The 27235-nt window shown below is 43.9% G+C and overlaps 1 protein-coding gene across 3 annotated transcripts in view; it reads right to left on the bottom strand.

The window, feature by feature from the left end:
• ANKS6 (ankyrin repeat and sterile alpha motif domain containing 6) overlaps window positions 1–27235 on the bottom strand; it is a 357792-nt gene that overhangs the window by 146779 nt on the left and 183778 nt on the right. For 2 of the 3 annotated variants that reach the window (XM_085606906.1, XM_085606908.1), the window contains exons 11-12: window positions 22393–22547; window positions 8491–8683 (exon numbers count right to left, since the gene is read on the bottom strand). In XM_085606906.1, coding sequence (XP_085463032.1) covers window positions 8491–8683; window positions 22393–22547 — 348 coding nt within the window. The remainder of the gene's footprint in view (window positions 1–8490; window positions 8684–22392; window positions 22548–27235) is intronic. The other variant, XM_085606907.1, reaches the window with a different exon arrangement.

The raw sequence follows: 27235 nt of genomic DNA, 5'->3' as shown, positions 1-27235 counted from the left end.
GTAGTTGGAAGGATTTTAGTGCTAGGAATACTGCTAGGAGTTCTAGGTAATTGATATGGAGCACTTTCTGTTGAGTGGTCCATTTGCCCTGTGTGGTGTGTCCGAGGAGGTGGGCTCCCCATCCTGTGAGTGATGTCTGTTGTCAGCACTATCTGTGGAAGAGGTTCTAGGAATGGCCGCCCTTTGGACAAGTTTGTTATGTTCCACCACTGTAGAGAGCGATGTGTGCGGCTATCCACCAACACCAGATCTGTGAGTTGTCCGTGAGCCTGGTTCTACTGACGTGCTAGACATTCCTGTAAGGGACGCATTTGAAGTCTTGGATAAGGCACAATGAAGATGCAAGATGCCATCATGCCTATGAGCTGCATGAACACTCTGGCTGGAAGAGAGTGTTGGCTTTGAAATTTTGTGATAACAGCTTGTATACTGGCTATCCTGGCTGGATTGGGATATGCTAGGGCTGTGGAGGTGTTTATGGTAGCTCCTAGATATTGGTGTATATGAGAGGGTTGGAGATGAGACTTGGGATAGTTGATGGTGAACCCCAAGTTGTGTAATAGTTGGATGGTTTGGTGAGTATGTAGAACACATTGGTATAATGAATTGCCTTTTATTAGCCAGTCGTCTAGATACTGGAAGACATGAATTTGTTGTCTTCTGAGATGTGCTGCTACTACTGCAAGACATTTTGTGAATACTCTGGGCGCGGTTGTTACCCGGAATGGAAGGACTGTGAACTGGTAGTGTTATCTGTCCACTACAAACCTTAGGTACTTCCTGTGAGCAGGATGTATGGGAATATGGAAATAGGCGTCCTTGAGAACTAGTGTGGCAAGGAAATCGCCTTGTTGCAGCAGTGGGAGCACTTGTTGAAGAGTGATCATATGGAAATGATCTGAGTGTATATACAGATTTAGGGGTCTGAGGTCGAGTATTGGTCTCAGAGTCCCGTCCTTTTTGGGGATTAGGAAGTAGAGTGAGTATACCCTTGTTCCTTGATGCTCTAAGGGAACTGGCTCTATTGCGTGCTTTTGAAGCAGTGAGAGAACCTCTTGTTTGAGGAGCGCAAGATGGTCTGTGGACATTGGACGCTGTTTGGAGGGGTAGCTGTAAGTTCCAGGCAGTAACCATATTGGATAATTTGTCTTACCCACTTGTCTGTTGTGATGGAGTTCCAGACAGGTAGGAACTGTGTTAGTCTGCCCCCGACTGGAGTGGAATGGCTGACTGAGTATGGTAGTTTGTACCTCTGGCTTAAAGCCTGAGATGCGTAGCCAGGCATGTCGTCTAAGGAGCACACTGGTGTTAATTGATCTAGAGGCAGTGTCTGCTGCATCAAGTGCACGTTTAATTGACGCATTTGAAATAAACTTGCCCTCTTGGATAAGGTCATCTGCCTGTGTTTTATACTGGTCAGGCAGATGTTGTAGGAGATTTTCTAACTGGTCGTAGTGTGCCCTGTCGAATCGTGCCAGTAGTGCTTGGGTGTTGGCAATACGCCAGTGATTAGCGGCTTGTGCTGCTACTCTTTTGCCAGAAGCTTCTAGCAGTTTGGATTCTTTGTCCGGGGGTGGTGCATCTCCGGAGGTCTGGGAGTTGGCGCGTTTCCTAGCGTTGGAAACGACCAGAGAATCCAAAGGCAACTGTCCTTTGATATAAGTAGGATCTTCAGGGGCAGGCCTATATTTCTTTTCTATCCTAGGGTTAAGAACCCTGGCACGGATGGGGTTTTCTGGGGGCATGCTTAAAGACCCCTTTGATCATAGGTAGTATTTGCACTGACTTTTGAGATTGTTCAAAAGTATCTAAGAGGAAATCTTCCTCTGGTGCATCGTAGTGCATTGTAACGCCATGATAAAGTGCTGCTCTGTTTAATAATTGGCCAAACCCCAAGTGATCATCTGGGGGAGATGGTTTTGAGGGATATGGCTGTGGGTCTGGTAGGTCTGTTGGGATAGGGAATGCCCAATCATAAAGTGGTGAGATATCTGTATCCGTGAATGGGTCATTAGGATCACCCCCACCCCCTAGGTCATTATCATCATCATCAGGAGGTGGTGTATGTGGTGGAGAAGTTACAGGTAAGGGTGGTGTAGGCAGAGGATGTGGGTTAGCAGGCAGTATAGGAGAAGAAGGGGGCATAGGCGATGTTGCAGAGTCCCTCTTGTGTACAGGAACTGGAGCAGATGGTGTGTCCAGTTTTCGTTTCTTACATGGCACAGCCGTGACATGTCCAGTTTTTGGGTTGATATAAATCTTTTTCTGCCTTGGATCGATGGGATCTGGGTGAAAAAGTTCTTGTTCCTCGGTCACAGGCCTCGGTGCTGATTTTTCGGTTCCGAGCGATGTGGTGGTTGATCCGTAAAGGTTTTGGCCTTAGGAGGTGTATCAGAGTCCTTAGCCGTTTGTTTCGGTGCCGACTATGTTAGTTTCGGAGCCAAAGCTGGATCTTTAGGCTTGGGAACCTTCGACGCTGGCTTATCGATGGGCCTTGGCATTTTCGGGCCCGATTTGGCGGTGGAAGGCGTCGGAGCCGATTTCGGCGCCGAGTGTTCTTTTGGCTTCTTAGCTTCGGTGCCGAAGCTGCCGGTGGGACAATGACATGCGGTTTGCTTGGTCCCGAGCTACCGGAAGGCTTGTGTTGTTTCTTCGGAGCCGAGCCCGGAGGCGGGGCTTCTGAAGGATGTTTTCGGTCTCGACTGGGGCCAACAGGCGAAGTCTTGACCACTGCCTTTGGTTTTGGAGGGGTTGGGGCAGGGGCATTAGTACTCACACGTTGCCCAGGAGTGATGAGGTCGTCTGAGTCCTCTGCCTCGGAGATGATTTCGAGGTCCTCGGAATTTTCTTCTGGGACATCGGGGCCTTCATCAAAGATGTCCTCTGGTTCCGGAGCTGGTCTCTGTGCTATGATGCGTCTTCTAGCCCTTCGATCTGGAATGGTCTTTTTGGATCGAAAGGATGCACAGGCTGGACAGCTGGACTCGTCATGTTCAGGTGATAGGCACAGGTTGCAGACCTTGTGATGGTCACTGTGTGAAAATTTTGCTCCTCACTGGGGAAATGTTTTGAAAGGCGTCCTTTCCATGAGCCGTAGGCCTTACGGCGTGGATAGGCCCGCGTCGACGTCCGGAATCGAGCCGATGAAATCAATGTCGAAGATGAAGGTGATTCGATGTTTTTTTTGTAATTTTGTGGTTCGAGAAGCTTGGAATTGAGATTTCCAACCGGAGCGGAAAAGTTGCATCCAAACCCAATGGCGGAAAAAAACAATCTAACGATGGAGTTGATGCCCATGCGCACTATCGTTCAAGGGAGGAGTCACCTATCTCGTGACCACAAAGACTTCTTCCAAAACAACAACAACATGCAAGCATCCGAGCCCAACACCAGATGGCGATCTACTATGCTAGTGTGTGATCTGCAGCTCATATGCCTCGCACATAAATTACTTTGTTCTTCAATTGATAGAACCTTTCCGAGGTATTCGCTGGAAGTGGGGACACGTTACCCAATACTACAACATAGGGCATAGCTTCAGGGAGTAAGTTAAGAATAACAGGTTTGGGCAGGGGAAATCGCAAGTTACTGGACAGTTCATCACAGCCCCTAGACATGCCAACATGCATTATGACTTGATTCCAAGCACAGACCCCACCATGTGCTCCTACCCCAGTTGTTATCAGGTGAGTTGGCTTATCCCCAAGCTGATGACTACACAACCTGGTAGGGACATCAATACCCTAAACCCTCATCGGCTCAAAATCCTTTACCACTATCACATTCTGCGGAAGCAGCAAAGCAGCGACAGTGGTCGGACGGGTAGAGACAGGGATTGAAGTAGGAACTCCCGCGGGTTGTGTCAACTGATTTCAGTTGGAAAGTTCTGCTAGGCACTGACATATAGAAATGGGGTAGATATTCCTGGATAACTGATCAATATTGATCCTTGGGCACTTGAATTTACCACCGACCTTCAATCTCTTCCTCTTTCTAACGCTCCAGAGCTGTTTTCCAGTCCTTCCAGGGCAGCGGACTCCATAGGGTTGAAAGGGTCACAGGGCCTTGAAGACGAGGAAGCATCCAAAAACAGGAGGTACTGGTATATGATCAGCCCAGCCTCTAACCAACAAAGGTGAGGTTATAGTAGGCCTGTGACCCAAGTCTAAAGGAGCAGACAAGGATGCACCAGGTAGGTCAGGAGGCAAGGAAGATAAGGGAGAATCAAGAGATTCGATTGGTGGACACCAGTCTCTGTAGGGTGTTGATGAAGGAAAAAACAGACAAATAAAGCTCTTCTGACTCTGGGTATTAAAGATTGACCATGCTGGCCCAATCAAACGGGAAGAACATGATGAGTCTTGGAGCCCTGTCGGTGCAGGCCCGAACTCGATGGCAGGAAAAACACAATCTTACATGGAGTTGGTGCCCATGTGCATTGCCCACTAAGGCTGGAGTCACACTGCACTAATGACTCGAAAAGCTTCTTGGAAGAACTTGCAAATGCCTGAGTCCAACACTAGATGTCAGACGTATGCAGAACATGTGTATCTACAGCAACACACGCTACAGGCCTATTTTGTTTCCTATGACTGCCACCTCAATCAAAGCCTTTAAAGTATGTACTAGCTTTATCACATTGAAATGGTTATAAAAAAGAAAGGACACATTTTTAGCTTTTTTCTGAACACTCCAAAAATTCTCAGTTAAAGAAAGAATTAAAACTTTCTTGCATTTAAGGGCAGTAAGATGGGAAAAGGAATGCCGTACAATGTGTGTTTACCTCATCTGAGGAGCAACGAGAATGGTTTGGGAAAATATAGGAGAATACGAGGGGGACAACAGCTGGTAAATTTCTTTTGAAGGTAAAGCTGACTAGTCTTGAAGATGGCATGAGGAATTAAGCAGTGACTCAAAAACCCTTGTTAGGTCTCGCCTGACCCAGCGCATGCGCTGGTCTGGCGAGACTTATTGAGAGGGCTCCAAAAAGTGCTACAAGGCCAGCCTAGAGCTACAGTGCATGCGCGCGCCGCGCTTTACCGCGATTACTTTCACTTTCGCGGCCGCTTTGATGTTTGATTGTGATCACGATCGCGATCACTTTCACTTTCGCGGCCCCACGGCTGCTTTGCATAGCCAATAGGTCTCGCTTTTGGGACCTTATAAGTATTTAGTTATGCAACTGTTGCATGGCTAAACACTTATAAGGTCCCAAAGGTGAGACCTATTGGCTATGGAAATGCTTGTTCCTATTGCAGCTAGTGTGATTTAACATGTCCCTCAGAGATGTGATATCAGCTTTGCATACGCAAAAGTAAAGGACAGGCTAGAGCAACAGTCTTTTGGATGACCTGGAGATAGTTTGACAAATAAAGAGGAAGACCTAGATAAGGGTTTCCAAACTCTAGCCTCAAAGAAACAACTGCTTGAATGACTTGTCCTTTACCAGTACATTAAAAAAAGGGGGGGGGGGGAAGTAGTAAAACAGATGTCACTTTGATCTTTCTTTTGTTCATCAGAAGAACAGAGTCAAATAGCCTAGATTTTAGGCAGTGCTTACAGGGATAGGAGGAGAGCTTGGTTGTTCAGGTCACTAAGCCATGGTCCACAAGGAAGGAAGACTACCAAACACTAAAACGTCTTGTTTGTCACAGCTTAGGTTCAGTGTGTTAGTGGCCAATCACCCACAGATTACCAGCAGACAGGCATTAAAGGTGCTGCTGTTGATATCATTAGGACCCATCAAATATATCCAAGAGATTGGTGTCATTACCCTATGCACCTTCCAAAAACTCCATGAACGTGACAAGTGGTGCTGCATATGTAAAAAAGGGTGGGACTGAGGGAAGATCTCTGGGGCATACAGTACAGTAAGACTTTAAAATAAGATCTAAAGGGAGTATAGAAAACTACCTCAGTGTTCTGTAATAAACAAAAACCAATCTGAGCCCATAGAGATTATACTTACCTTGATTGATCTACTACACTGTATGTTCAACAAAGTCAAAAGCAGCAGACAATAGATTTAGGATTGTGGCTGTGACAATGTGGTCATCCAGAATCAATGGAATGTCATCTACTGGTGCAGAAAGGGTTGACTTTGACTGCCTGAGATGGCCTGAAGCGGCACTAAACTAGATCAGCTATCATAGAGGATTTTAGAAGTTCCTATAATTGTCTGCTGATTTGCTAATGTTTTTAGCAGAAATGGGGAAAAAGAGAGAAATTTGTCTAAAGTGTTTTTCCTTCAGTAAGATTTGCATTGCTTTTTAAAAAGGATTGCGGCAATAGCCTGTCTAAAAGGAAATGCAATATATGTAGAGTTAGGAGAGGAATTCGAACTATAACATAAAATGGGTGCAACAACATGCACTACATTTTATGGATCTCTGGGAAGACATATTTCTAGAGGCTAGTCCAACTTGATGGTTACAAGGCTAGAAGAGTCATCTGCAATAATAAGTGATTGAAAAGCTTAAGTTGCTCAACAAGCGTCAGATGGCAATTACTAGAAGGCAGATCTGTAGTAGGGTTATTAAGAGTAGAAAATGACTTCCTGATCCTTTCAATTTTGTGTATTAAATCACAGTAAAAAAATCTCGTTATTAGTGGCACCAGAATGAGCAGGTTTTATTACAGTCAATTTGTATACAGTAGTCATTCCATCTGGCAACAAAAGTGCTTTTTTTGAATCTTAAGTTTCTCTTCATCTTGTACGATAAATGCACGATCTGAATTACTGCTCAAAAACATAACAGCACCTTCTTTCTGTAAATATAATTATTTTGGACTTTGTAACATTATGATTGTAAGAGGTTAGCTAAGTCAGCCATGTTTTCAGATGGGGGTACTAGCTGCCTTTAAATGTTTGGATACTAACAGAGTTAGACACAAGACATAGATCTGAGGAAACTCTCTGTCATGGAGCACCCTAATGTTTGGTAGATTTAGGCGGTTTGAAGAGGGCTCAGGGGCATTACCTTTGTAAGAACAGAAAAGTACACAAAGGGAAATATATGTTGGGAAAGTCAAAGACGGACTTAAGTCCCAATGTGCTCAACAGGCAAAGAAATGTACAGGTTTATGAAGGGTGATTTGTTTTCTGATACCTTTCTTTAAGTACAGATGCAACACACCCCATGTCTGTTATATTCCCTCTAATGTCGACCACTCGCGAATACCCACTTGACTTTCACTTGGTGTGGAGTACGGACAGAGTTGAATACATGGGAATCCGGATCCATAGCAATGCGGAACTCGTGATACATTACAACTATGGCAGGGTCATCTCACAATTGGAGCATTAGGTTCACATGTGTTCCAGGCAGCCACTGTCCTTAGCAGACAGGATAGCCAATATAAAGATGTTGGTACTGCCCAAATTCAAATTTTTTAAAATTAACATTCCTATAGTACTGCTGCAGCACTTTTTGAAAACGCTCCGGGTGCACATGATTACACTTGCATGGGCCGGGAAACAACCACGGATATTTAAACTACTGAACGCACAAGGGGGCTTTACTGCACCAGACTTGCAATTAACCTCTGTGTCCACAGGTCAACTTCCCCCACTACTGGCACATCGCTCATGACTATGTGCCATATCTAGCAGAGTAACATGATGATGCATACTCCATCCTGCTACAAGCTATACTGCTGCATAAGCTCGAGGGCATCTCAAGAACGGAAATTAACACGATCCACTTCACCAGGCACGCTTGGCAGCCTCATGGGGCGCAAGCAGGAAAGGTACCTTTACATGCTCTGACACTCCCACAGAAATTCCATACCGCCCTTTCGGTCACGCAGTAGGGTAAAACGCTGGGACGGCTTAGTCAGGCTGGGTTGAACACTCTAGGTGATGCCTACCCTGGCAGCAATTTCATAGCTCTAACCAATATCGCACAGACAGAGCAGCCCACCCTGCTGGTGAAATTCACATAATATCGCCTCAAAGCTGCACTCTGCGCATTACAAACCTTGCTAACTAGCGACAGAGTTTGATCAGTAAATTATATGTTGCGGCGCAAGAAGGCAGACCAGTGGCCCTGGATCTGGCACTGGAGAGTTGGATTGCAGTGCTTGATATGCCACTGGAACCAGTAGACCGGGTCTTCTGCCACACACAGCTGAGTATGCTTACACCTAACTGTAATCTGCACATCAAACATTTTAGGTGTTTACACCAAATGTACTATACACTTATCAAATTATGTAGCTATGGTCTGAGAGGGGGATACAAACTGTGCATTTGGGGCCCCCTCACTACTTATCTGCTATAGGTCCCGGAGGAGTTGTAGAGAGTGATGTCTGCTGGGTGGTGGCTTCATTAGCTTTTAATTTTGATGTTTGCACTTGGAAATGATGTAGCACAAATTAATTTTCGGTTACATTATGTCACTTATGGGCATGCTAGGTTAATTATTTTTTGCCTGTTCTAAAAAAGGCAAAAAGACAATTAAAAACAAACAAAAAACAGATGCAACACACCTTCGTCTGTAATGGTTCCACTGCTGGAGCCACCACTACTCTTGGACTGCTTATGAGAAGAAGAGGAGGAAACCGAGGAATCTGCATGGCGGCCTTTGGAGGTAGGAGACTGTGATGGTGTTAGGGTGGGCGATGTACTCTTGGATCTGGATGAGTTTCCAGATGGTGGTCTATTCTTCACATCCAATTTCTGCTACAAAAGAAAGAAAATGATATTTGCTGTTAGTCAAATTAAAGTACAGTTTACTCCCAGTAATAACCTGTGTTCTGTAGACCTAATCCTCCAGCTTCCCTTTTGTCTTACGTCTGGGATATCTTCCATTTAGGGCAACAGACCAGAGACACCTGCCACCGCAGAGAAAAGAAACTAGTAACCTACATGTAACAATAGTTTTATAGCTTCCTTCTAGGTTTCGGCTACCACCCCCTTTGTGTGTGTGCCAGGTCTCAGACAATTTTTTCCTTTCGCCTTGTGATTGTGTATGCTCGTTGAATAGGTGTAATATTATTTGTATGTTATTATTTGTGTTGAGTGTGCAGGGTCATTGTTTGCCCTAGAAAAAGGGTAGTGCTTGTTGTGTGTTCCACATATGTTGTAGTATATATATTTTTGGGTCCACAATCAAAAGAACATTAATATCTGTATTCTTATGCTTTGTTTATGGATTTGTTATTAGTTATACATGTGTTGATGAGTAAAAACCCAAGAGAAACTGCTTCACCTTGTTATATGGTCAATATCTCTGTATAGTAAGCTGGTGTTGTTGATATCGGAGAACCTTAGTCTGTGTGTACGTACATACAAACAGACACATCCTTCCCAGGTCCGTCTGTCCTCATATTTATACACCACTGATATCTATATGTACATCTATGGGTATCCACATATGTATATTTCTTGTGAATATGTTCATATATTGGTAACAAAGGCCCCCATGCCCATTTTTGGGTCACTACGGCCCTGCCTGTTATGTGGGATTGGAAGGTCTTCAGTGCTTGGAAGATCGTCATGAGCTGTAGGAAATGTATGGGCTTTACAGCTTCTGGTGGCCCCATAGGCTCCTGAGTTTTTTGATTGTTGATGTATGCTCCTAATTCAGTGGGATGCATCCCTAGTTATGATTATAGCGGGAGATGAGTATTTGTGAAATACTAATCTGCACTCTATGCATATATGTTATTCTGGTTTCTGGGCATAAGTGAATTGTGAAAAACGGTTTATTCTGTGTGGTGAAATGTTGTTTAAGAAAACAGTAACACCTGCTAACTGGGTTATATCTCCCTTAATTTTCCTGTGCACCGTGGGCTTTGGACCAACTACTTGCAATAGTATGTTTTGTCCTTATTCTGTATGCATTTATTATTTTGCAGTACAGTTTGAAAGGTGCACTTTGTTATCTTTCTACTTTGAGTTTATGTTGGTGTATTTGTGTTGTAACGAAAAGGCAACCTGTTAAGAACTGCGTTTGCAGTTTATTGCCCAGAATAGAGAATGTTGGGGTGTCCCCATAAACACTTTAAAATATGGAAAAGGTAGGCGGATTATAGGGGACTGCTCCTGGATCCGGTCCCGTCCGAGAGGGACCCGCGTATTTAGGGTGGGGTTCATTGGGGAGGTTTCAGAGAGAGAGATGGACGATGGAACCCTGGTGGGTATTGATTTAACTTTGGAACAGCTCCGGCTGGAGATAGTGTGCTGTGCGATCGGGGGGAGTGTTGGGAGGGGGGGTGAGTTGGATTTTGTTTTGTATTGCCTTTAATTTCTTTTTTATATTCTTTTGCTAAATGTCAAAGTCAATGATAATTGCTTATGATTCTGCGGTTGCCCCTGGGGTACAGGGCCCCGCAATATATGTGCGACTTGAGAATAAAAATTTGTTTTAAAAAAAGAATAGAGAATGTTGAGCAGAAGGACCTGGTTCGAGGATCAGATGCTGTAAGGGACCCTACAGTGTGGCCCCAGTAAGCTTTGATTTGGTATGTAATGTGCATGTGGATGATTTCAGGTGATGATAGTACACTGTGTGTGTGGGTTCATGTGTTTTATGTGGTGGGGGGTGTCATCCGACCACATTTTTGTGGCGTATTTAGAGGTCGCGGTCAAACCCAGTTGCCGACCCCGTGGCACATTTGGAGGTCACAGTGAAACCCCTTTGAAGAGACACCGGCCCCATTATGGCGTCAAGATCAGTGTCCCTGATAGGCACGGACTTGCCCCTTTTTTGGGGTAGCCACACCCCATTTTGTTTGAGATCAGTCTTCCCTGTTGAAGCTGTCACTCTTTTATTTTTGGGGGAACGATCATAATGGCTGAGGATGCCACACCCAACCATGTGGTTGAGAATAGTCTACTTTACCGAAGTTGACTCACCTCTTGTCTTTAGTGATAAACACCTTGTTTAGTGATATATTAGCGAGGTAGACCCTTGCATGCTTACTTGTAGTTTGAGGGCAGGCTCCCATGGAAGGTGCTGTGTGGCTCTTGTAGGTGTAATCTGTTAGTAGTGGTTTGTAAGTCTTCCTATGTGAGTGAGAACCATCCCTTCACTAGATGTTGACTGAGTATATGTATTAGGATAGTGTATGGCTTTTCAGTGCAAGTTTTATCCCGCCGAAATAAAGGTTGAAATCCCAGTAGGTGCAAACAAGGTTGCGAACAATGTTAGTAGTAAGTGTTGTTATTCCCATGACCTTTAACTGCTGAACATGTGAATGTGTAGAGGCAGAGAGTTATTATATGTCCTCCTTCTGTGTAACTGCATGTATGAAAACCCATCCATGTAAGCCTTGGAAGCTGCGATTGCCTACAGCAATGATGTATCCATCTTTATATAGTCATTATTATTGCTTTCTTTGGCACCCGCATTTAAGGTTTCTGAATTTTCCCTATAGATGCACCTTAATAGTGACCTCTTGCAGTGTTGGAATAGACAACAACCCGTTTTTACCCAGATTTATCCCTGGGTGTACATATAAAAAGTAATCGGAATTGTGCTTGCCTACAGCAATGAAAATAGGCATATTGCACTGTGGAACTGGTAAAGATGGCATTAGTTTTATGTAGGCATTATTGTTGCTTTTTTATAGTTAAGCTTAATAGTGACATTTTGTCCTGTTGGGAGCAGAACAACCACTCTAGTCATTACCCAGAATGCTACCTGGGTGTACCTATGATTTGTAGAAGGCTATGTGTGTGGGTGTACACACATTCGTGGCCCATGTACTTATGGGGGTGCGAAGAAGCCCCCCGTCTTTGTACCTGTGAACACGGGTCGTTAGGTGATTTCTTGTAATGCTTATTGTACAGTAGGTTACTGTACAGAAAATATACCAATGCCCCTGGTTTACAGTCTCTATGGCTCGCTTGAATGAGCCGCCCATGTGTGTGCATCAGTACTTGCCTTACAAACTTTTGTTCTCCCATTGCATGCGCTATATACTATGCAGCAAATTATTTTATTGAGTGGTTGTAGTAACTGATAACTGTTGCAATTGCCAATAAATTAGGGCATTCTCTAGGCACATATGTACTCTTACTTTGAGTGCTACATGTTATATAGTATAGCTATGGAAAAGAAAAACACTTTTGTACATGTAAACTATACCTGCGGTTTAAAAGGATTAGTCCATAGCTTGCCTTTGAGAAGCCAAAGCTAAACAGATTAAATAAGAGCCCCTTTTTAGGTCAAGCCTAGCGGCAGCGCGCATTCCCTCCTCGGTCTGTGAGACTACTGTAGTAGAGTATGGGAGGGAAGCAGCCCCCACTCTCGCCCGTATTTTTCATTGGCTTGTGTCACTGCCTTTGTTAAATGCTGCCTTCGGATTCGTTAACAGGCTTGTTAATCCCTCCTTAGTACGTCTTTGTCTTGATTTGTAACCTCCCATGGCTACTTTGGTTGTTACACAGGACCTGTTATTTAGTCTGTAAGCACTATTTACTTTATTGAGTTTCTCTTACTGCAGGCCGGACATGTGGTGCTTCAGCTGAAACTGCTTCTGTTTTTTAAGCAGCACGGCTGCCCCCAAAACACGGGCACCCCCTTTCAATCACTTTAACCTGGAATTATCTTGTGTCTGTTTCAACCTTTCTTGTGTCTGTATCAACACCCAAGTAAAATGGATTTGGAAATGATTAGCGAATTAAGTAATGTGAATTCCAGGTCGCACATAATCGTGTGCTAATGGGCTGAGGCTGCCAACAGCACATCTGTGTTACAGGTCATCTGCACTAAAGCCACATGATGGTTGTTTTCAGCCTATTTTATTAGCAACAACACCACCTCCACGAATACCACCACCACCAATACCACCTCCACCAATACCACCACCACCAATACCACAATACCAATACAACCGCCAATACCAATACCACCACCAATACCAATACAACCGCCAATACCAATACAACTGCCAATACCAATACCACCAACACCAATACTACACCATCAATACCACCACCAATACCGCCACTACCAATCCAATAACACCACCAATACCAATAACAATGACACCACCAATACCACCACCACCAATACCAATGCCGCCAATACCGCCACTAACGCCGCAACCAATACCACCAACACCACCAATACCATCAACAACACCAATACCACCACCAGTACCACCACCACCAATACCACCAATACCACCACAGCCAAAACCAACACGACAAATATAACCAACCCCAATACCACCACCACCAATACCACCATCACCAATACCACCACATAAAATATAACAACCACCATCAATACCACCACCACCAATCCGATACCACCAGCAGCAATACCACCACTGATACCAATACCACCAACACCAATACCACCGCCACTACCACCACCACCACCATCAATACCACCATCAGTACCACCACCAATACCACTTTCTCTCATGTTTACAATCTAACAAGCAGTCGAGAAGGTCCTTTATTGCAATGCAATAGGTTTCGCATTTGCGAGAGTTTAAGCTATTAGTATTGCAAATGACAATGCCTTTTATTTAGGTTTTAAAACCCAAAACATAAATAAAAGGCATTGTCATTTACAATGCCAATAGCTCAAACTCGTGTGAACGCGAGACCTATTGCATTGCAAATGCTTGTTCTTTTCTGGAACTGTAATTCTGCCCTCCTGTCCTTGGTTCGAAGGCAGCTAAGGTAGGCACTTTCTGGCGATAAGCATATGATTTATGAGTTATTTGTGCTGGAATTGAAAGCCATTTTATGGCGTCTTTTATCCCTTGCTGGAAACTTCCCTGTTATGGAGCCCCCATGTTTGTCTGACATGAAAGTTAGTTTTACCATCTTCGCAGCCCCTTGCCAGAACCTTCCCTGTGTGTGAACTATATAGGCAGAGTTGAACTTGCTTTTTGCCAACATGTTTAATGCCGTTTAACAAAAGACTTGTGCTGCAGAGAGACTGAGGAGTGTTTCTTATACCTACATGTTTGATGCCTGGGGAAAAACACCCCCACTGGGCTGAATATTGTTAAAGAGATCCCTAAATTCTTTGATAGGCATGTTAGAGATGTTGATATTTACAGAGTTTGTCATCCCCCAGAAACACCGTAGAGTGTTTCAAATGCAGCTACAAAACATAAAGCAGAATACGAAGTGTGTACCAGCACACTGCAGTAAGCGTAAGCATGCTAGAGATTGTGATATTTACATAATTTGTTAAATAAACTGTTGATGCATTTTAAAAATACATTTGCTTATGCATGGAGCAGGTCACCTATGTTCCTGCTCCTATAATATAGTTAAGAGTAAATTCTTCCCTCGTCCTTTATGGTTTTCGGATGAGGCATGAGTTCCCTGCATGACATTTTTCAAATACCTCGAGAAAGATTATTTTAAAAAGGCAGGAACGTGTACTTCTTGCCTTGTTGCATGAGGAGTAATGTGAGCAGCACCAAACAAGCTGCTTTGCTCGAGATTACCCCCTAATGCAACCTTCCTTCATACCAGCTATCTCCTCTCTGATGGGCTTCCTTTCTTGCATCCTCGTTCTGCTGTATTTTCTTAGTAGTCTGCAAGGCACCTCTGATCTCTATGGCAGAAAAACACAAGCATTTGCAATGCAATAGGTCTACCATTACTGATAGTTTGAGATATTGGCATTGCAAATAATAATGTATCGCCAATAGCTCACACTTTCAGTAATGTGAGACCTAGTGCATTGCAAATGCTTGCGTAGTGAGCAACGGGAACCAGTATTGTATGTCTCAGTGCAGTACCGCAAGCTGCTCCTAGAGGTCCCTAGTGAGCAAGGCACCAGCACTGCTTGTCCAGGTGCAGTACTGCAAGCTGCTCCTAGAGGTCCCTAATGAGCAAGGCACCAGCACTGCATGTCTCGGTGCAGTACCGCAAACTACTCCTAGAGGTCCATAGTGAGCAAGGCACCAGCACTGCATGTCTCGGCGCAGTACCGCAAGCTGCTCCTAGAGGTTCCTCATGAGCAAGGCACCAGCACTGCATGTCTAGGTGCAGTACAACCATCAAGCTGCTCCTAGAGGTCCCTAGTGAGCCAGGCACCAGCACTGCATGTCTAGGTGCAGTACTGCAAACTGCTCCTAGAGGTCCCTAGTGAGCAAGGCACCAACACTGCATGTCTAGGTGCAGTACTGCAAGCTGCTCCTAGAGGTCCCTAATGAGAACAGCACCAGCACTGCATGTCTAGGTGCAGTACAGCAAGCTGCTCCTAGAGGTCCCTAGTGAGCAAGGCACCAGCACTGTATGTCTCCATGCAGTACAGCCAGCAAGCTGCTCCTAGACATCCCTAGTGAGCCAGGCACCAGCACTGCATGTCTAGGTGCAGTACCGATAGCTGCTCCTAGAGGTCCCTAGTTAGCAAGGCACCAGCACTGCATGTCTAGGTGCAGTACCGATAGCTGCTCCTAGAGGTCCCTAGTTAGCAAGGCACCAGCACTGCATGTCCAGGTGCAGTACCGATAGCTGCTCCTAGAGGTCCCTAGTAAGCAAGGCACCAACACTGCATGTCTCCGTGCAGTACCACAAGCTGCTCCTAGAGGTCCCTAGGGAGCAAGGCACAAGCACTGTATGCATCGGTGCAGTACCGCAAGCGGCTCCTAGAGGTCCCTAGTGAGCAAAGCACCAACCCTGCATGTCCTGGTGCAGTACCGCAAGCTGCTCCTAGAGGTCCCTAGTGAGCAAGGCACCAGCACTGGATGTCTACAAAGTTGGAGTTATTGGCATTATAAATGGCAATTTTTTTTTACCTAGCCATGTTGCAGGGTGCGGTGCCATTTGTGGACAAAAGAGGACCCCTTTTGGTCACATATGGTACTGCACCCTGCAGGAGATATGGTAAATCTACCCTACCCATAACGCATTGCATGCAAGACAGTACTAAGCGTACATTCAAATAGATATGTCCATATATACAATTAGTAGCTTTGAAATGTGACAAAATTATTATTACATGAATTTCAGATTAGATTGTACTCTGTGGAGCTGATGAAGGGAAATTTATAGACGGTCTCATATAAATGTGAGATGTTCTAGTGAGTGAAGTAACTACAGCCAGCCTAGCTTAGGACCAAGTGTGTGTTCTGCCTGAAGCCATTTAAGGAAATAGTGCTTTGAGGCTGTAATTAAAACCAATGGAATAACAACACATTTAACATGGGGTGTCCTCATGGGAGGTGACAAGAAAAGACAAGGTGGTACTAAGGAGGGACTACAAAGCCTACTGACCAATGAAAAGCCATCATTTATAAAGGACAGGGACAAGAGCCAATGTAAAAGATGGGCAGAAAGTGGGTGGAACTTTATGCCCATATCCTGAATACAGCATGTCTCGAAGAGACAGTGCAAGCGCCGCCTAGGCAAGACCTAACAATCTGAGAGCTAGCACATGCAACAAGCATTGGCATAGCCAATAGGTCTCGCTTTTGGGACCTTATAAGTATTTAGTTATGCAACTGTTAGCGAGACCTATTGGCTATGCTAATGCTTGTTTTCTTTCTAATCGCGGCACCAGTGCTTTACTTTTAACATTAAAAGCAAAGCGCGGGTGTTTCGGCGGTAGCATTTTTTAAAGCCCTTACTAAAGTCTCTCCGAGCAGCACATGCGCGCTGACTCAGCAAGACCTAAAAAGGGGGTGGTTGTTGAAGCCAGAAGGATCTGGCATCACACACACCCATTAGAGAGAACCCCCCCAACAAAAAAAAATATACAAAACAAGTAGCACTTTCCGACTTCAACCACTGGATGGCAGGATATGGGGAACAACCTTTACAACGCAACTTTTACAACGCACTACCTTTACAACGCATTTTTTACAACGCATAATCCATTACAACGCATGACATTACAACGCATACCAACACAACGCATTTTTAAAAACTACCTTTACAACGCATTCCATTACAACGCATAGTACCATTACAACGCATACCATTACAACGCATAATATTACACTACACTATCCAACACTTACCCTACTGTTGCACCCCCTGGAGTTAGAATAGTAATTTTTACCCCTATACTATCCAACACTTACCCTACTGATGCACCCCCTGGAGTTAGAATAGTAATTTTTACCCCTATACTATCCAACACTTACCCTACTGATGCACCCCCTGGAGTTAGAATAGTAATTTTTACCCCTATACTATCCAACACTTACCCTACTGATGCACCCCCTGGAGTTAGAATAGTAATTTTTACCCCTATACTATCCAACACTTACCCTACTGATGCACCCCCTGGAGTTAGAATAGTAATTTTTACCCCTATACTATCCAACACTTACCCTACTGTTGCACCCCCTGGAGTTAGAATAGTAATTTTTACCCCTACACTATCCAACACTTACCCTACTGTTGCACCCCCTGGAGTTAGAATAGTAATTTTTACCCCTATACTATCCAACACTTACCCTACTGATGCACCCCCTGGAGTTAGAATAGTAATTTTTACCCCTATACTATCCAACACTTACCCTACTGTTGCACCCCCTGGAGTTAGAATAGTAATTTTTACCCCTATACTATCTAATACTTACCTTAAATGTAATTTAATATAATGCGTTGTAATGGTATGCGTTGTAAAGGTAGTATGCGTTGTAATGGCAATGCGTTGTAAAGGTATTTTTTAAAAATGCGTTGTAGTGTCATGCGTTGTAATGTCATGCGTTGTAATGGATTATGCGTTGTAAAAAATGCGTTGTAAGTGCATGCGTTGTAAAAGTGTGCGTTGTAACGTCATACATCCCAGGATATAAACATAGCATGGGAATCTAAAAGAGATCCATTCTGCAAAACAACGTTAAGCTTAAGTGTATATCTTGCATTAAGACTCCAATGTATCCCTCCATTCATATTCATCTCTTTCAACTTCTGTTGTTATTCTCTGTTGAAGCTGAAAGCACTTGCTGAGTAGAGAGATGGTAAGGAGGGTGGGCCGCAAAAAGAGAAGGGGAGTTGATGGACCAGGAATACAGATATCACCATGGTGTGAGGAGTACTTACTTAATTCAATGTCCTCGTCCCCTTTCCTATCAACTCTGAGAGGATTTGAAATTAAGTGTAGGACACTGATTGAGGCAGCAGGCAAATCCCTGAGGGTACAGCCAAAAATGTTTCTCAGGATTAACTGGCCAAATTGTGCAGTGGCTCTGGAGCTAGCGTCCAATGCAAAACACTAACAAAATGCATCTAGGGTAGCCTCATGCATAATACAGGACACTAAATAAGAAAGGGGCACCTTGAAAATCCCCTTCCTGTGGTTAGGGAAACCACAGGTGATGAAGTTGGTGAGAGACACAAAACAATTGTGTATGCTACCAATTTAAAACATCTACATTATGCAGGAAACTTAATGCCTCCAATAAAACATTTACAGAGAAAGGCAGGAGAAAGCACTGTTGATCTAGAATTGCAGTTTAACAATACTTTGGGAGAGAGTCAGTGTTTCTTTAGAAGTGCTGAAACGTTATGAAACTCAAGACTTAATATTAAAGGTAATTATTTAATGTAAAGATTGCTACATTAATTGGAGGCATCAGTTAGGGATTCCTAGCCAGCACCGTTAGGCCCATATTTAAATCCTGAAAATCTGCACAGAGGTTTGTAAGCAGAGTAGCCCATCTGTTGGGATAGGAACGTTCCCTCCACGGTATATAGGCATCTATACCTGCACTGAGTGGTACAATTGCATGTGAAACTGGTATTATGCCATTCTATGAGCCCAGCTAACACACCAATCTAGCGTGAATGCTTCAGCCTAGGCCTGCATGTGCTCTGACTAGTGTCGTTTGCTCCCTGTGCCACATCCAAGCTATACCTCACTGAGGCGGCCATAAAAGGCTGGGACAGTTATGGGGCTGTGGGTGGTTTATATTGGTGGGGGACTCGCCTTGCAGTTTCACATGGACTATTCCCATGAAGAGTAGGTTTAGAACTGATCTGCATAAGGTAGCCCCTGTCTACTGCCACAGTGGACGAACAACAATGGATTTGAATGCTTCGCAGAACGACTGCAACTGACTAGAATATTTGCAAGCATTCCTCCCATACTTTTTGGGTGTTTGGTATACATGCAATCCAGTTTCAGAAATGGTTTTGTGGCAGCGAGGGGCACAACATTGTGTACTCTTTTGTTTCGACAGGGAACTACTGTCCATATCCCTGGTTGCTGATTAGAAGTGTTGGGGGCAGTGTACTGATTTTTGTGAACTAATATTCCTGATCACTTCTTTTTTTTCTGGTGTAACTCGGGTATAAGACCCACATCCTTGCATTAATATTCAGTGTGTGTGTACATTGAGATTGTGTGGCAATACATGGCAGTGAGTTTGTGTTCAAGGGGTGTGTATTTACTGGGACCAGTGGGATCCATTTTAGAGTGTCTTTGGTTTACCATGGCACAGGATCGATGAAGGATACAGATCTATCATACAGGGGAATGTACTGCCTGCATTCCACAAACTAAAGGGTGAAAACAGGCATTAAAATGGGTGGATGGGGACAGAGCTACTCTCAGAAATTCTAGGAAGACTGGATAGTAGAGGACTGCTCATTAGATTTTCTAGAACACTGCCAGTTGATGGAATGATACGACAGAGGGGTTATTGTTGATAAATATGGGGTTAATTCTGGGCAGGCACTACCATTTTTTCTGTCCCTGACTGCTACTTGAGACAAACTAATGACAACCAGGTGCAGAGTCTTCACAGTTCCTTCTGTCCAGGTTTTGGTTACTTATGTTTGAAGCCAGCATGGGAGAGCAGTCACATTACACAAAGGCTGTGTCTGCAGTGCAACCACAAAATGACATTCGAAAGGGAACCACCCCAGACTGGTTCCAGAACCTTAGACAGTGGATCAACATCCCCGGCCTGAAAAATGAGTATAAAGGTGGGACCCTAGTCACCTCGCTTTGTTCCAGTTCCAAGATCTTGAACAAGGAAGGGAGTGCTCCAAAGACTACTTGAGGATCTGCTTTGAGAACAGGGCCTGTGTCTGCATGATAGCCATTTCCCAGAGTTGAGTAGACATCACCTGCATGACTTGCTGGAGAAGATTTGGATCTGCCTAGCACATAAAAGCCTACCTGGTTAGTGAGGGAAGTAGAGTACCTGGCTTTGCTGGAAGAGAGGCTGTCAAAGAGGAGAAGCTCAGCCATGTTTGTGGTGTGTGGAACACCAAAAAGATCTTAACTGCCAAACGGGAGGATTGTTTGGACTGATATGTGTTAGAAAGGATCTTCCAGTCATCCATAGTGTGGCTACTGGTGAACTTTGTAAACAAACTTACAGCCTGGCATCCCTGAAGCCTGACGACTGGTGCTGCAGCTGTCAATGTGAAGCAAAATCTGGGAGGAGCCATTGCCGCCGATCCAGGAGGGCTGCACCAGAAAGCATCCACCAATCTAGACTACCATGCTCATACCTACAGCTGTTCCCCCGTTTGATTACTGAAATATCAAGAACTCCCCTGCATAAACGTTTTAACCATTTGCTCAAAAAAGAAAGCACCAGGATGATGCTACGGAAATTGTGACAAGCAGCTGTAAAAAATAAGGCAGTATTTGAGCAGCAGCCAGACTATTACTAATCAGAATCCCTTTCGGTAAAAAATGTCATGTGTCTAATGGCAGGCCTGCTCATCAGTGAAAGATTATTATCATTTTATAATGCTTACTATGGGCTACATTGTCTTTTGTCTAGACTCAATGAATTTAAATGTGCTTTCAACAGCTTCTTCTTGATCCACTTTAGTCAAAGGTGCAAATTACAATGATTCAGTGAAAAAGAATAACACAATGCTGCTGTCTGCCTTAGTTGTGCAATATCAAACCTCTTTCCAGCCAGTCATCATTTGCAGAAGTGGCAGGAAGTGTGCATGTGAAAGGATGTCATCCAACTGGCACTTGACAATGGTTTTCTGTGCCACTCATGAATAGGTGGTTATGTATTGGCTGAGGTGATTCCCACAAGCACATCACCAAGACAGTGAGAGCTGAAGCAGGCAGCTGCAGCCAGTAGGGGAGTTGGTCTTTCTGCAATTATAGTTGAATCAACCACTGAGAAGGCTATAAACCAGTTCAAAATGGGAGCAGTCATAAACAAGTCACCCTTAATGACTAACCACAGGGTGGCAGCAAATTATACTGGTTTACAATGTACTTGTTCAAGCTGATAATGTGAAGGCTTCTCAAAGTTTCCACTGAATCTTGAGATTACATTATAGTTCAGACCAGCCCATCTGAAGCCAAAAAAAAGAAATATCAAAATACCTAATCCTGGCGGTTATTGGACTCTTATTCAAAGCAAGATACTAAGAAACAAACAGATAGTTATATGTGCTATTACTTAATCAGGCACCACATCATGTTGGAGCGCAAGTTTATTTTTTTCAAGTTTGTAGAAAGAACAAAGGTCTTTTGATCTTTTTGATCAGGGGTAATGGACTCACACTCATCATTGCCTCCACCAAAAGCAAAGGAATTTGTCAATTATTTGAGTGAATGGAGGGCTCTTCTGTACATTCTGGACTCCTAAATGAACCAATAAAAACTTTGCTGTAGCCTGCTCGGACGTCTCCAATCCACCAGAGCTTTGATAGACAAAGACCCTTACAGCCTGAAAGAAACAACTCCCACCGGGAGGCCGGCTTCATTTTGTATCTTCTCACAACAATGATTGTTTACCAGTCTATTATGATTTAGGGTCTTTTTTAGATGAGCAGGGTGTCCTGGGTTCAGTGGCATGTGTATAAAATAAAGTTACAATGTCTTTCATTGGACTTCTCCTATTCTAACCTTTCTCTAGAATGGTGATCCATCAAATAGAATCTTGTGGAGAATTTGTCTGTTCACTAGAGTTAAGAATCCCTTCAGTATGTGTGGAATGCCAACATGGGTACATTAGAAGTGAACATTATTTGTTGTCTCCATTGATATATACTACACATATGTAGTGTGGTCAATGCTTCCTGGGGTGTATGCTTTCGACAGCAGTGTGCATTCCACACAGGACCAGACCTAATGCTCACTATGGCCAAGCTATGTTGAAGAACACTTTAGCTGATTGTCACATGCCTATCATACCTCCCATCTCCAAAATAACATTGAAGACATATGAATCTTTATTCTTTACTGTTAGTCCCTTTGGACATTGTCTCTCGTATGACCCATCTGCCATCCTTTCTACTCCAAGTCTACTTTTACATGCCAAATAATACAAAAGGAGAAGGCGATGAACAAACGGGGTGAGCAGGACATAGGTAAAGGGCTTTCCTCTACTAATACAGCAGGTGCTTGTTCACCTTGCCCCAAGAAAATAACATGATATGCACCTGAAAGTAGGGGTGTTGAAGGACAAATCGTACATAAGCTTACTGTAGTGCTTAACATGTTCTGTAACTGCCCGCAGTACCTTTGCAATGTGTCCATTGCCAACCACTGGAGTGCTCTGTGTCTCAGGAGGAGGATGAGTTGGACTGTGCGGCTGGGTTGATTTTTGCTCTGATAGTCCAGCTGCTTTTCTCCTCTGTGCTGCAATTTGAGATAAGACATTATCTGCACTTCCACCTGTAGTGTCCAAAAAGAAAACAAAAAAAGAAGATATTTAGCCACGTACATATCCCAAGTAACTTTTTTTGTCAAATTTGAAATTATCTCAATGTAGCTACAGACCCCCAAAGAAAGAATATCTTTAAACCGAGCACTAAAGTAAAATTTCATGCAGCCTAAGATGGAGGTGGACGTCCGGGCCAGAGCTCTGCGCTGGCCATGGGGTTATCACAGTTCGCCAGAGCCTAGTGGGAGCACCAACCTGAACTACAGTGACTTAGATTCCCCTAACAACTGACCCGGTAATCCCAAGGGAGAATGAGCTAGTGGGGTGACTGACATGGGTGGGTGGGGGGGGGGGGCAGCCTGGAGCTACCTGCTGCATACAATATGGCACCAGCTGACTGTGAAGGGAGGACATCGGTGCCGGGAGCCAGAACACGAGGCAAAGAAAAAGTGAGCACTTGGTTCCCACAACACATTGTGCTCTCCTGCTGGGTGGACAAAGGCCGAAATGCTTCGGGGTGGAGGCCTCAGGGGGCAGTGCAAGAAGGTGGAAGTAAATTAACATCTCACTCCTGCAAGAAGCAAAGAGAAAAATAATCCATCATCTTCTCCGTATTGCAGATGAATTCAAGTGGGAAGAAGGGGACTCCTGCCCCGATTGTACATGACTGGGGGGGCCCATTCTAGAAAAAAGCCTAACAAGCGGGAAGCAACATACCCACCTAATTGGGGCTTTATTACAGCAGGGATTTGGGACTAACAAGCTCACCCGGTCCCTCACTCACCTATCTCTGCATAAAAAAGATCCAGGGGCTGGGTGATCTTTCTGATCCCCCCCACACACATGGAGTGATGGGACCATCGGAAGGAGAGGACAAGCCAGGGGGAACATGCCTAGTGAGGCCAAACTTAACCTGCCACAACAGAGCAAGAGACAGTGAGGAATGGCACCAGAAATACATTATCCCCAAAACGAAGAGACTGAAGCATAACAGGTGGGATGGGGACTACAGGGCCATAGACTAAGAATAACTGTGTAAGAAGGACCTCCAGCTACTAAGTCATCAAGTAAGCCTTTGGAAGGAGCAGACCGGAATATGGCCCTAAATTGACAGCTTCCCTCCACAGTTTTGCAACGGAAGTCCCCACAAGTGCCCTCGGTGAGAGGACAAACACTACCAAAGGAAGTATGCAATGAGCATGGAAGATATGCCTGATGGGCAAGTGTACCCAACAATCAGCAGCTTAAATTACCCACATAAAAAAGACAATCACTCAGGGAATCACTGTAGGAAATACAGATGGCTCAGGGAAGAATCAGAGTCACGCATCTCAAGACAAGCAACACTTACCACCAGAAAATAACATTATTTGCAAAATACTGAACATGAAAGGTAGAACGAAATGTAAACCGATCATCAGAGACAAGCCACCACAAGGAGGCCCAAGAGGGCAAAAGATCTGGGAGAAAAGTAAGGGGAAAAATAGACAAGGAACCACAATCCCATCAGGCAGATGACAAGAGGATCACCAGAAGCTCAATTAGGGAGTATTTGAATAAAAGTTAAGGGTAATACTGGAGAGGTGATTAAGGAACTTAAACAGAACTTAAACGAGTAAACAAAGGCATCACATATTTGGGAAACAATGTATATTCCCAGGAGCACACAGAGGAACAAACAGGCACATGTATCAAAGGAAAAACCGGTCGCAACCGGGCAGATTCTCAGAATCTGCCCCTTTGCGACCGTTATTTTTGCATTTGGGATGCATTATCCCAAATGCAAAAATTGCAATTTAAGGAATCTCTAAATTGCGATAACTTAAATTGCGATTGCATTTAAAGAATCCCAAATTGAGATTCCTTAAATGCAATGCATTAAAGTAAAAAAAAATAGCGATTTCGCTAATAGGGGGAGCAAATTACCATGAAGTTGAACTTCATGGTAATTTGCAAAAACTTTGAAAAATGCACTTTTGTGCATTTTTCAAAGTTTTATGTTGCGCACACACATGCCCTTAGGGCATGTGTGTGTGCAACATATGTGCACAGATCAATTTCAGGGGTGCAAAAGGGTTTCATTTTGACACCCTTGCACCCTTGAAATTGCATGAACAATTTGCGAGTACCTGCTGGTACTCGCAAATTGCTCATGCAATCTCCAATTCATTCCTATGGGCCTCTTGGCCCATAGGTATGAATGGGACGGCATTCCTTAATTGCGACTCGCAATTTGCGAGTCGCAATTAAGGAATGTGTAGGAATCTCTATTTGTATAGCGATTCCTACATGCATAGTCTTTTGCAATTCCTTAATTGCGAATCCTTGATAATCGCAATTAAGGAATTGCAAAAGCCTACGTTGATGCATGTGCCAAAAAATGTCATACGGCATGAAAAACATTAGGACTTGGACAACCACTCAGGAGGAATAACAGTCGCATTTGAGGAGCCACACAGGGAAAGGAAGGCAAAGAGATCATGTGACACATTCCAAATTTCTTTGAAGCCCTGTTAGAATACCAATGTCACAATTTGATTAACATCATTAGAGTACTCGGACCGGTACTTAGACAATACATGCAAACAATACCCTCAGATATGTCTCGTATGAAGACAAAGATGAAATACTGCAATGCAAAGTGTCAAACAACTCTTTCCTGTTCCAAGACATGCCATTCTTTATGTTCCAAAAGAGGCGCAACTGCCAAAAAGATATAGCTCTCCTGAATAAGAATGACGTATCACTGGGGTCACCCAATCGGTATTACTTTCATATGGAAAGACAAAACAGCCTACAAAATCCACCAACAGAAGCATGTGACATTTTATGATTGGACATGGACTCATAGGAGCAACCAGAGAGGAACAGACCAGTCTTGACTCGCCACCCCTTCACAGATACCTGCAGAAGCACAGTGTACCATAAGCGCCGCAATGGATCACCAAGGAAAAAGGAGATCTTGATGGATGAACATGAGGGTCTAGAATGTCTTCAAAAAGCCATTAAGCCACCAGATGCAAACCTACAGAACTCTAAAAACGAAGGCTGGAAGCTACTGTGATACCCGAAGTGGGCTCAGGATGCATCCTGGATGCAACCTTGTTGAACAGAAGATAAACAGCCTGGTTCAGGGTGGGGGGAGAGCCTGGGGAGAACGACAAATGAGAATTCTCTTTTGCTGGAGATTGGTCTTCCCATGGTGAATGGGTGCAAGGGGGAAGCGCTCAACACAGGTATCCACCTTAATTCATAAATTTCATAACCTAGGGATCTAGAAAAGTTTCTGAAACAGAATAGGATTTACACATAATAGGAACAGATACATTGAAAGTAGGTTTTGAAATTTGAATCCAAAGCAACTCGCCCTCTCCTAAGGTTGGTGGGGAAGGGTGGCCTTAACATGGTAATATCCCAAGGAATGAATAAAACACAGATATGAATTGGGGGTGGCGAAGGCCTCAGCGCCAATCTCTGCAGATTGAAGACAATGGCTTGAGGACATGAAGCTGATAGACGTCTGGAGATACAGACACCCATTCAATACATTTCTCACATCATTGTGCAGCACACAAAATTTATGGTAAATTCGATGACGTACTAGCCGACAATTGACTCTTAAAGATGGAGTAAGAGTTTGATCATGGTCTATTACCCTTACCGACCATGGACAAAAATAGGCCATAGGAAGCTCAACGAAGTTATAATAAAAGATCAGGTACCCAGAGCCTTTTGTATTAAAGGCTACCTCTAAAACAAGAGAGGAGAACAAGTCAGCCTGGCCACCAAGAGGGACCTTTAGAAATCTATTGATGAGGGCAACTTTACGGCAGAAGTAGTTAGACCCAAGCAATGATAGGAAATTGCAAATATTCTGCAGCAGAGATTATAACAGGCTAAAAGCGAGCCTAAATCTACAAACTCCCAAAAACTTGGTGCTAGATACCAGTGCTGAGGGGACAAATAAGAGCTCTGGAACTAGATAGGACCCATTGATTGATAAACCATTTGAAAGCCAAATCTCACTTGAGAAGGAATAAAGTGGGACATCTACTGGCGGCTAAGTTTGAGGCCCAGCAATCGAGAAGATATTTTACGAAGAGCCACTTTGAATCAAATAGCAACCACAGATGAGACTGTTTCCACTCATTCCACAACTTACTATACACTGCAAATCCCAGTGAAGATATCAGGGAACAATATTTAAAAGAGATCATTTGCCCATTATATCGGCTGAAGCCAGAGAGGAATGAGATTGCCCAATAACAAAGGAAAAAGTTCTGAGTGCTATACAAGGCCTCAAGTAAAAATAAACACCAGGTCATTTTCTAAAAAAACATAAGTACAGCTCCTACTTGAGACTCTGACTAGTGCTATGCATTAGCAGCCCTTACCCAGACCATAATGGAAGCTGATCAGTAAACTTGGCAAGGTACCAAGTGCCTGTCCTACTGTTTTTTTTATTTCTTAACTTAGATGTAAAAACATATACTAAAATACGGGCATCTAGACTTGGAAGCTTAATGCCAAATATCATTCATATCGTGGAGAGACAAGTGAGCCTACAAAGACTTTTCTACATACAATAGACATAGCATGGAAAGGATGTAAAGCAAATGTCCTATTGTCTTTAATACATTAGGGTACACAGTGGGCCATTTCCCTGATATGTAAGATCTAGGTCGACACAAGGGCAGAA

This window comes from Triturus cristatus, chromosome 5_2, assembly GCF_964204655.1.
Source record: "Triturus cristatus chromosome 5_2, aTriCri1.1, whole genome shotgun sequence".
In the NCBI taxonomy this organism is placed as follows: domain Eukaryota; kingdom Metazoa; phylum Chordata; class Amphibia; order Caudata; family Salamandridae; genus Triturus; species Triturus cristatus.
This window is presented reverse-complemented; position numbering and strand designations above follow the sequence as displayed.